Source organism: Dryas octopetala, chromosome 1 (assembly GCF_963921425.1).
Source record: "Dryas octopetala chromosome 1, drDryOcto1.1, whole genome shotgun sequence".
Lineage (NCBI taxonomy): Eukaryota > Viridiplantae > Streptophyta > Magnoliopsida > Rosales > Rosaceae > Dryas > Dryas octopetala.
In genome coordinates this window covers 6202181-6214195 of record NC_141366.1, presented here as the reverse complement: position 1 = coordinate 6214195, position 12015 = coordinate 6202181, and the positions used below count along the sequence as shown (strand labels likewise).

At 36.5% G+C, this 12015-nt stretch overlaps 1 protein-coding gene across 1 annotated transcript; it reads right to left on the bottom strand.

Moving 5' to 3' along the window:
* Positions 1 to 1684: 1684 nt before the first annotated feature.
* On the bottom strand, positions 1685 to 8592 carry LOC147297010 (AAA-type ATPase family protein). Its single transcript, XM_086246916.1, has 6 exons — positions 5552 to 8592; positions 4827 to 5046; positions 3975 to 4523; positions 3304 to 3886; positions 2715 to 2778; positions 1685 to 1932 (listed from the first exon to the last, which is right to left on the bottom strand). Exons 1-6 carry the CDS (start codon positions 7622 to 7624, stop codon positions 1840 to 1842), a joined length of 3582 nt encoding a protein of 1193 aa, XP_086103042.1. The 5' UTR covers positions 7625 to 8592; the 3' UTR covers positions 1685 to 1839.
* Between the last annotated feature and the right edge of the window lie 3423 nt (positions 8593 to 12015).

Sequence of the window (12015 nt, the reverse complement as noted above, 5' to 3'; positions counted from 1 at the left end):
CCATAAAGTTGTGGGGCCACGCTGCTTTTAGACGCGTTGAAATTTTGGGATTCCTTATTATTATTGGGGCGTATTAGATGGGCTTCATACAGCCTTAGACGTTCATGTCCACGCTGGCAAACTTTCTTTTTTGACAAAAACTCCAAAACACAACCTCCAGACACAAACTTACAAAGTACAATTGCCCACAGCATGTTGTGTCTTAAACTCTTAAACTTGACTAAACCCCTCAAAATTTAAGGAAATTATTTTATTTTCACCTTTTTAAAAGAGGTTTTGGAAGTTCCAATTTCACACTGCAAGTGCAAAACATGCTGCCTTAAACAAAATAATAAAAGAGAAAAATATATTGGATTTTGGCATTACCATGTATATGTATAATTCTATAATAGCTCAGAATCTTTGGGTCTTTCAATTTAAATCAAATAAAACAAACATATGTTTCATACTTTTCTTTTTGGGTCATAATTTAATAATTTTGACCATTTGATTTCCAACTATGAGCCAAAGGCCCAAAACCAAGGAGTACCTAATACCTTATCCAATAATAAAGGTAGTGAGTTTCAATCCTCAAATGATCTTCAATAAAAAAAGAACAAAATTTTGAATTATAATAGCAGAGTTTAATTTTAATCCTTTTGGATTTCAAATTAAGCATTCTTCAAAGTCCAAACTGTAATCCTATCCTCAACCCTAGAGCGTAGTCCTAACTTCTAAGAGCTAATATATAATGTGAAGATTTGGCTGCCACATTCTAAACATTGCATTGTAAGCATCACTGCGTATTTGATTTGACAATTGCACCCAAAAAATTGCACCAAGTAAAGCAGCAGGTACAGGATTCACCTAATTTGTTGCCTTCAATGCGATAATAAATCAAATCACATGCCATTGCAATATGCTACCAACTGAAGGGATATAATAAATGTTGGGATAATTAATCCGCAAGGGAGGAAGTAATAACAACTAGCCTCTTATCAAGTAATAACCCTCTCTAACAATATTTTGTATGTTGGTATGAATATCTTTGTTATTTTGAAATTTTCACCTATGCAAGCTCAAGCTTCTAAATTTGAATATTCAGACACAAAAACGTCCAACAAAAAATGAGAATATGTTATAAGCATAAAGGCTTGGCTTTATGAAAAGTAAAAAGATTGAGAGTTCCTTCCTGTGCCATGCCTTTCCTTTCCAACTCCAAATTGACCGACCACGGAGTTTGAAAGGGTGTCTAACATAATACAGGGCCTAATTTCACCAAATGACACGTAAGTCGACAATTAAGTCAACAATTAAGTATTGATAAATGAGAGCGACTGCAGATTTCAGATTCTATGGGTTCATACCAGAACCGTTGACAAATTGCAGTACCTATTCGGATATGCTTTGGGAGTATTCCAAGCACAATGGGAAAATGGGTCGTCACAATTTTCTTTATTGAACTACGTTTAAGAAACATAGTTATTAACCCAATCAATGAATTTTTATTCTTTTCAAGAAAACAGTCATCATTGAAATCTAAACTTTGAATTTGCTCATTTGGGTTGAGCTATTGGCACCCGCAGAATGGAGATTCAGATATAGAATCTAAGGAACAAAGAGACCATGGTGTGCACATGAATAGAATAGCTTTGAAGATAAAGAAAAAGAAAAGAAAATCGAGTCTTGCAGAACTTAATTTTTTTTCCTCTACATTAAATATAACTCTTATTCAATAAAATAGAAGGATTTGACAGATAAATTGACCTACTAAACTGAAGGAAATTGGCTAAATACAAGAAATACAGATGAGGTTGTACAAAACCTTCAAAGCTAGCCAAAACTTTTCTTTTTCTCATATTACCTCGGAGATTTTGTAGAGAGACACTTTCCACAGGACACAAGCTTCAGCAATGAATGTGGTTTCCGTGTCCTAACTTTCAAACATGAAAGCTGCATATGAAATACATTCGTAAGTTACATATTCACATATTTGGATCACCTTCACAATCATTATTTAACTATTGACCCTACTGCATGATTTACCCAACTCCCAAACGTTAAAAACTAAACCTTGGGGAAGCTCTACTGTCAGTCTTGGCAATGACTGACAGTAAATGAAACTTTATATGCTCTGTAAAAAAGAGGACCTTGTTCATATTTTTGTAATTTGCTTCACTAGAAATATGGCCCTCCCTTAAAAGAACATGAAGCAGGTATGCAATATAACACGTATGCCTTAAAAACTATATTACATACCAACAATGATGCAACAGCGATAGAGATGAGCATTACATCAACCATTTTTAAGGAATTAGTTCTAGTTGGTATTCATTTTCTCAATCAAAATATTGTATTTTCCTTGAAATTGTATATACTATGATAGACAGACTGATGATACTCATGATGAGATGCCATGGGAGGAAACAATCAGTCTTATAAGACTCTATAACTGAGTTGGTTATAAGACCTCAATATGTGCTGGGTGGCCTGCCTGGCCTGGACGGCCAAGCCCTTAACTAATTGGGCACACTTGAACAAATATTTCATGCCTATAGGGCGAAAGAGCACTGGAAAGCTTGGTGGAGCCAGGTGTCTAGGTCCAACTTAGGCTTAAAAATGAGATCCAATGTCTGTGAGGAGTAAGGCTTGGGCCTTGCATATTATGTGGTAAGGCATGTTAGCCTGCTAAGAAATTTCATTATGGGAACCTTGTGAAATGCATCACGAATTACCTTTCGACGAGTTGCTCTAGATGCTTTCCAGCAAATCAAACTTCTCGATCGAGATTCCAGTCTCCTGTACATTTAATAAGAATTAGAGCCATTTTTAAATCAAGAGCATCAGATATCGAAGCTTACAAAAAAAGCTTCCATGATAGAATGACACTTCAGTAGGTGGACATTAATCATGTTTCTATTAATATTAAATATATTTCCATTTATCAGTGAACTCTATTTGATTTGGGAGAGAACCAAATCCTTGATATGGTGTTAAACTACACTAAAGTAAACTGAAACTCATGCAAATAAGAAAAAAACGCCTACACCCATCAACAGTAAGCTACACTGAACTCTATTTGATAATGAAAATTGCTAAAGGGGATTAAGTTTTGACTGGAAAACACATCCCCTACACCCAGCAAATCCATATCACTACCAACTATTAGTCCTAACATTTACAGTTTTTCGCCTTTTCTAATTTGAATAGTTAGATGAGAAATTTGGTTGTCTTGCCGTTGAACTAATCCTGCTCAACCCCAAGGTTAAGTGAAAATTATAAATGAGATTAATTTGAGAAGAAAAATGGAATTGCAATACTCACAAATTATCTTGTTCAAGCTTTTCAGCAATAGAAACTGCTTTGCGTTTTGACCATCCATTACGCTGTGAACATCCTTCTGCCTGTTGAATTACATGTGCAAGGGACACCTTACTCCTGACAATGCTTTGACTCTGACTTTGTTCCCCAAATTTCTGTCTTGCTGAAATTGAAGCCATGGTTGATTTCTTATTTAGAGCTGATGCTTCTCCCACCCGCGCACCTTCCAAACCTCTTTTACCAGATTCTTTGTGGTTATCAATGTGACCACTACCCTTGCTTTCCCTAGGAGAAGCAGGTACTTCAACAATTTCACTCTTCCCCATTTCACGGGTGTCACAGTGCAGGAGCTGGGCATCGGTGCTGACCCCATTTTTATCTCTAATCTGGGATGAATCATCCTTAGAAGCTGGTATGATAAGAGGCATCTGGGCCCCTTCTTTAGTATCTTTTTTTAATTCACATCTAATTTCAATTGTCATGGGAGACCCTAGAACAGTCTCAAATGCCTGTAAAATCTGTGCTCTAAACTTCTCTGCTGTAGATTTAGTCATATGTGAAGAGAACATCAACTGCACAGTGGGAGCTGCAAAAGAGAGTAATTAAAGTTGCATAAATTATTAAATTGGGCCATAATGGACATTCACAAACATTATGAAAATTAGGGCAGGTACCTGCACCAAAACTGACTGAGATCAGCTTCCCTTCTTGGTACAGAAACTCTTTTATGCGATTATATGGAATTTTCTCAAGCACCTCCAACCAAATTTCTTCAATTCCTTTATGGCTTTTTCTAAAAATTTGCCTCCCATGTACCCTATTTATGTCAGCAGAGCATGCAGCTGCCTGTTGAGGAGACATACCAGCACCAGCATGACTTTTTCTATCTAAACTCATACCTTTCACCGAACCATTGCCATAGAAACCAGAACTTCCAGCATTTCTAACATTTGTTGGCAAGCCTCTCTCATAATTAGGCATCTCATCTTGCTCACTAGCTTTCCTGACTACGTCCCTTCCACCCGCATTATTTAAGGCCAAGGGACTCTGATTAAAACTTGTGCCTGCAGAAGAACTAGGCAACATATACTGTTGATCAGGAGCAAGTTGGAGAAGCGCAGCTGTTAACCATGTTAACTTGTCATTTGACATCCTCAACTGCTTTTCAGCCTCAGATAAAGTTTTCAAAGCTTGGCGCAGCTTTTCCATGTCTTCTTTGGATACTGCGACCAGTAAATTGTTTTGTCAGTGGACTGAATGATAACACAAAACATTTCCATGTGTGGGTTAGTAATCTACTTAAGGAGGTTGCCGAAAGGGCATTATATATTACACCAAAAGAAGTTCAAGCATGTTAATATACTATGGTGAAGACTGGGAGAAAAAAAGAACAATGATTTCAGATGAATTGCACAACTAAAGATGAAAAGATAAGTAGATATTAGAAACCAAATATGAACATCATCGCCACAACTTATTATTAAATAGATGGATTGCTCAACTAATCTAGTAAACTTTGGACTCACATGGTTGGTGTCGAAAGAACTTTCTTCTACGCCTTTCTCTTGTATAATCATAGCTGCCAGCAAGTATATCTGTAATTACTGTTGCAAGTTGTGACATCAAGGCTAATGGCTCAACACCAGTTTCCATTATCACTCTCAAATTCTTCACAGTATTAACTGTGTCTGCTGATAACGCTAAATCAAGAAGATCTACCAATTTCTCATCAGAGATAAGCCCAACCTGGAAAAGAGTCAAAATCTTTAGGCAGTTCATCTGTAGTAACAAGAGCAAACATAATTCTCTTAAGAGTGGTTATGCGGGTTTGAAAAGCATTCCTGTATCTGCATATGGAAATTGTATTTTACTTCTAACAGCAAACGCCAAGGACAGAAATTAAAAAAGGAATCAATACCAAAGGAATTTGTTACAAGGATAAAAGGAAATTTATTTATGGGAAGAAAGAAGATTGCCGTTGACATATATGAATCACACTGTGACTAACACATAATTTTATTACAATTGTGTAAGAGCAGACATCTCAGGAGCAGCAATAAGAAAGAAGCATTCAAGCTAGCTCTACTAATAGTAGCTTAAGAAACATACATAGAAAGAAGAATACCCTATCAAAACAAAATCCATAAGCAACAAGAAATGGGATGTATATAATTTTCCTTTTTTTGCGAGGCAATATATACACAAGAAAACCATAGAAATAGGAATTCTGGTGGAACAGGAAACAACTTACCAGTTCCTGAACAAGAGGAACAGAGATTCTCTGGCCAAGCAAGCTCAATTGCTCTAGAGTCATCTCGGCATCCCTCAATGAACCATCTGATCTTGACGCAATAAGTTTCAGTGCATCCTTGTCAATTTCTAAATCTTCTTTGGTTGCAATCCATTGCAAAGTGTAGATAATATCTGCATCCTTCAGTTTAGGGAAAAAGAACTTTTGACACCTGGATATGATTATGTGAGGCAAAACATCAAGACTTGAACAGACAAGGACAAAAACCACGCGTCTAGGTGCTCGATCAATGACCTTTGATATGGCACTCCAGCACTCAGGGGATAAAGTATCACAGTCATCAAAGATGAACACTCTGTACAGTGATGGCAGCTGAGAAATAATCATATTGTCAAGTAGGTCCATAATGCTCTCGAAGTCAAAATTACTAACAGGGCCAACTTCCCTTATATTTCTACTCTTGCCCACATCGTGTGCAATGCAAGAATTGCAAAAGCCACAAGGCTTCGGATGATCCAAAGACTGGCAATTTAAAGCTCTAGCAAATATACGAGCAGAGGAGGTTTTCCCTGTACCATGAGGACCATAGAATACGTATAACAACCCAACTTTCCTTTTCATGACAGCATTCGAAAGAGCTTGCGCCACCAAATTCTGTCCCACAAGATCTCTGAAGGTTCTTGGCATGTATTTTTGCGTCAGATTTTTGTGCCTACTGTGGTGGTGCCCCCTCAATTTGTGTTGATCACCGGATCTAGCTTCAGAAGCAATGTCAGAACCGCCATCATGCTTGAATAAATTATCAGCATAAATACCAAGTTCACCAGAATAGTCATGTACCCAACCAACGTTTTCAGTGCTTTCCTGTGATCCAGATGCATCAACTAGTAAAGGCAGTACCTCGGAATCAGATTTAGTAGAAGAGCACGAGTTATCAGATGCCACAGGCATGTCAGACATATGTCTGCCATGGGCTAGACTACCTTTCTTAAACCTCGAATCAGACAAACCACACGAAAAACTCCTCCCAGCCATGTCAAGGAATGTTTTACCTCTATGGTGGATTCTTGACCAATTCCAAGGAATCCCACACCCATTTCTAGGAGCCCTTGTGACATTTTGCTCGCCATATTCATCCTCTCCCTGTTCCATGTGAAACTTTGGGTGAGCTGACCCTTGAGCTAAAGTATTAGAAGCCACAGACAAATCATTCTGAGCTTCAATGTCTCTGGAAGCTACAGAAGCACGGCTTCTTCTTGCACCTCGAAATTTCCGCTGTTTTACCCTACTTAGTCCACTGCAATAGCCCCGAATGCTGACTTCTGGTTCCTCAACAATTCTCTCCTGTCGAGACCGTCTTCCAGGTAAATGGATATTAGAGGAGGCCACATCATCACTATCCATCCTAACATCATTCAATTGCTCTGAGAGAGTCTTCATGTGAGCACCTTGGATTTGCTTTCCCATTTGTTTACTTTTTCTACTTTTGGATTCTGAATTCCTGGAAAGAATTTCATGAATCAAATCATTACCATTTTGGTTTATTGGAGGCTCCTCACCGCCACCCAAACTATCAGTCCTATTACTTTTCTGACTAGATTCTTCTCTCCTAATTTTTCTACCATTCCTAACTCCACTCTTGCTACCATGTTCGCTGATTCCGGCTACCTCATCATTTCCCCCATTAGCCTCACGCGGAGCAACTTTTGATGTCGCTAAACTTGCCAGAGGTGGAGAACTTGTCGACAATCTTCTGCCTTCCCTTCGATACTCACTTCCTACCGACCTTCTCCCCTCACGCACCAAGGCATCATTTTCACCTTTCTTGGGAAGCATATCAACAATGGAAGGCGAATGCCATGAGGGAGGACTGGCAGAAGGGTCCTTGAGAGATCGCGACCTCTGAAGGACAACAAGGTCCCTCATAAGTGACCTGTCAGCCAGTATGGGGCTGTACTTGTGCATATGGTTCTTCAAGTGAATGCAATTTGTCAAATGAATGTGGTTGCGCAGATGATCACCAATATCACCATTTGCATCCTTGAGAATCCTATCACGAACAGCCCTGGTCATGATCAGACCGTCAAGGTGTCCGATAGCAGAATCTCTTGTGAATTAAGGAAACAAATGTCAGACATGGTTTCTTAATACCACACGAATCTTTGGAAAAATGGGAGTACAAAAGCAACAAATTTTCTCAATATCTACCAATAATATTCCCACTAATTGCTTGGCAAAGCTTGAGACAATGCCAAAATTCAATTAATCAAAGATCCTCCATCAAGAAGATGACATTCGATTTGAAATTAAATGACACCATTTCCAATGATAGCGCCACACACTAGCAAAATCCCCCCCACACAGTACAAACCCTTCAAAATACATAATTTCTCACTCAAAGACAATAAACCCACCAGCAACTCCAAAGAGAAAGAACAGTAATCCCCTTAGCTCATCGAAACAGCAATAAAGTTTACTTTACAACAATAAACCCAAATGGAACCCAACAATAAGCAGCAATAGCCACCTAAAAACCTCAGCTGAGGTTCAGTGCATGAAACTATAATCGCAAACACAACTTCATCCCACAGTCCCACACTGGGGTCCAACTTGCAGAGCACAGTAGCAAAGCAACTAAAAAGAACCCATTTTCAAAAACCTCAGAAGCAATCAAAATAGCAAGGCTCTTGCAGTAAAGCCCTAAAGAGACTGGCTTTTGACAAAAATGAGAGACAATTCACATAAGGCTGAGATAGAAAGAACATGAAGTAGCATCCAAAAAGAGAAGGGAAAGCTGGAAGGGAACACTCCAATCACCTGAAATCAGAAAAGCTAAGTGCACCATTTCGATCATTTAATTCCCACCCAGATCTCCCACCGAGCTTCACATGCACTTCACGAGGCCTTTTCTCTTTCAGTGAAAACAACCCCTCAGAGAGAGAGAGAGAGAGAGTTCAGTTCAGAAGCAAGAGAATAACTACTAACTAGCGAGAATAAAGAGAGTGGGTGTGCGTGTGTTGTGTGGGGAGAGAGAAATAATAATCTCTGAGATAGTGAATGAGTGAGAGAGAGAGAGAGAGAGAGAGACAGAGAGGTGGGTATAATGACAAATGGGTGAGATCTGTTACAGACAACACAGAGAGACACCTCTGAAAACAGAGAACACATTGCAAATAAAGCGGTGTTTCCGTTTGTTTGAGCATGCAAAAAAAAAATAGTCTCTTTTTTTTAATATTTTATTTTTTCTCAATTTTATTTCGAAACAAATTCAAAAGTTTCGATTTGAGGACCAACGGCCAGCACTCAACAGTTCCGTTCCGTTGAAATATAGCCGGTGACAGATAAACTGACACTGTTGGAGAAATTTGATGATGCTCACGTTAGCGGATTGCACAGAGCCAGAGAGTCCGGAGACCTTCATTTTCAAAAGTCGGTTTTGCTGTTAACAAAAAAAAATTTGATTGATTGATTGAATGATTTAGTTGACATTGTCCATTGACTGCGGAAAATTTAATGTTACTTTTTATTTGGCAACGCATTATCTGTATGTGTTAATGGTGTTGCCTTCAGATTAATATTGCTTCTCTATTGAGCATTTGAGCCCAAGGGTTTTTAAGTAGCATTGATGAATATTGCTTCTCTATTAACGGTGTACAGTGTACTTTCATCATGTTGACTTTTCAAGTCTTTTTTTTAATCAATTACAATATTTAGGGAATAATTTTGTTTATTAGTATTTGATGTCAAAATTGGGTTCAACAAACACAAATGAAGTACTTGAACATGGGATATGAAAGTACAAAAATCATACAAAAGATAACTTGGCGACTGCACCTTTGCTAACCACCTATTTATAACAATTACGATGACAGTTAGGTTAGAGTAGTGATATATATGTTTCATAACTACCGCATGTCATTTAACTTACCATTTGTCAGTTGTCTTTTTTAATTTAATCATTGAATTAAACAAATATTTAACTTATCACTTGTTATTTGTCCAATTTGATTAAAGAAGTAGACGAATATTTAACTTTATCACTTGTCCTTTATCTCTTCTAAATTAGTCGATGAATGCGTTAGTCAACATATGCATTACTCCCTCTCTTATTAAGGGCCAGGCACCTTGTAAATCTCTATAATTCATTCAGAATATTTATTTTCTTGATCATAACTATTTTTTCGGTACACCCTCTTGCTCATAACTATTGAGTTGGGAACACACATAACAATAGGAAAGATGATAACTAGTGATTGGTTCAAACACCATAAAACGTACATGCTGGTGAACGAATTGTCTAATACCATTTTATTATGTGAAGGGGAAATCTTGATTTCATTAATATCACCATAAATGCAATGTTTCAATGGTTTAAATTTTAAACTGCGGATAGGCAATTAGGCTGGCATTGACTATGGTATGAAATTAAAATTAGGAAAAAGACAAATCCAAAAAAGAGAAAAAGAAAAACTCAAAACCAACCATTATTTTCTTTTAACCTAATTTCAAGTGATTTTGCTCAAATAATGGCACTGATTCTCAAAAAATCTCTTAAAATGGTTACATGCGTTTCATGTGGCATAAGTCATAGTGCACCAATCTTAATTTCTTCTTATGTGGGTCAACTCTGGTTGAATAAATCACATTTCTACTAGTTACCATTAATATGTCCAATGTCATTGCCTCCCTTTGTTCTTAATATTAAATGATAGTGTTATACATTACAACGTCACAAACTCACAATTTAAACTTGAGCCCAAAACCTTAAATGAGGAGTCATACCATTGTCATTATTGTCTCACTTATGATCCTAGCTCAAGTACAAGTGTAATTTTACTATTTTATTGACTAACTTAATGGTCACTTGATAGTGTTATTAGTAAGAGTGTTTATGTGTTTATAATCTTATAGGTGATAAAAGAAATTGACATAAAAAATATATACTCATTATATATGAAAGTCTTTTTTTTTTATTTATCATAATTGATGGATTACAAATTGAGTGATCGAGTATGAGTTAAAAGTTAAAACAATAATTATGTGCATTGTCCAATTAAATCGACTGTGACACATGCATGATCCCAATAAGCAAGAGCCAAGTGGCAATAGGTGAAGCCATCAGCGACCGTCTCATTTTTTAATGAAAGAGAAAGAACGTGTGGGTATTTGAATCTCAGTGTTGAAGGACTCCGTTAAGACCAAAGTGACCATCACTGTCAGTGTCACCATTCAACTCACGAATCATGGTGGATGGCTTCCTGATTCTTACAAGTAGAATGATGCTAACATGGCATTGATCTACTACACCTGGATGGCTGGATGTATCGACATGTAGCCTAGAATTGTTATTTTTTTTAATAAACAATTATTCTTAAATTAAATATAAAAAAATATAACCTTGATTTTTGAAATTGTGTTTAGGACATGAGATTAATTGGATTGATTAAATAACTTGGGATGCTGATATTTTTTGCGTTAATATCATGCTTTTATCTAAAATTGCATTGTTTTAAAGTTTTGTAATTACTTTTTTCAATATAAACCTCAAATAGTAAATTAAAATTTAAAGTGTTTAACTTCAAATGTTAACTAGCTTATACTTTATAGTTTACTAGCTAGTAATTTTTTCTATAATATTAAATGCTTTAAGTTCGAATCCTACTGTCCTTTCATAAAATAAATGTCTAACTTCAAATTTCAAAATAATGTAACCACAAGGTCCACAATATCAAACAAAATAAATAAATAAGCAGAGGATATTTTTACTAATATACATTTGATTGATCAATGCGTGCATACACGTTACACAATCCAAGAAGAAAAACAAATTCTTCATATAGACTTGTGAATTATGGGAGATGAAAGGGTTAAGATTAAGCAGCATTGACATGAAAAAACTTTTGTTACCATATGTTTTTTTCTCTTATTTTGTGGTGAGAACTTTTGTTGCCCTGTAGAAATCATGGGTTCCTATATTATATATGATACCATTATCTTAAATTCTTAATAAATACTAATGAAGAATTATGAGACATAGACAGCAAGAAGATGACATCCCTTTTTTGTTTACAAGTCATTTATAGCTGATAAGGATTGACCAAGAAAGAGAGAAAAAAAGAAGAATAAAGATATAGGATTTCTCTCTCTATTTTATTTTATTTTATTTTTGTTGGGATATAAATAGGATAGGATGCTCTGTCACTTTTGTTTTCGAAGGGAATCTCTAATGCAAGACAAGCTGTAATTGACATTGGACCTATTAGACCTTTAACATTATAGTATATTGCAGGGGTCTTATTTCTTTAATGGAGTATATATGAATTTTTATAATTTCTTACGAGTCAACTTGGATGAAACTTTGCAGTTGGCTCAAAAGAAAGAAAAAAGACTCAAAAGCAAAAAAGGTTAAATTTAGGGGTGGGGGAATTAAATGTCTTTTATTTTGTCCTCTTTAGAAATGGAAG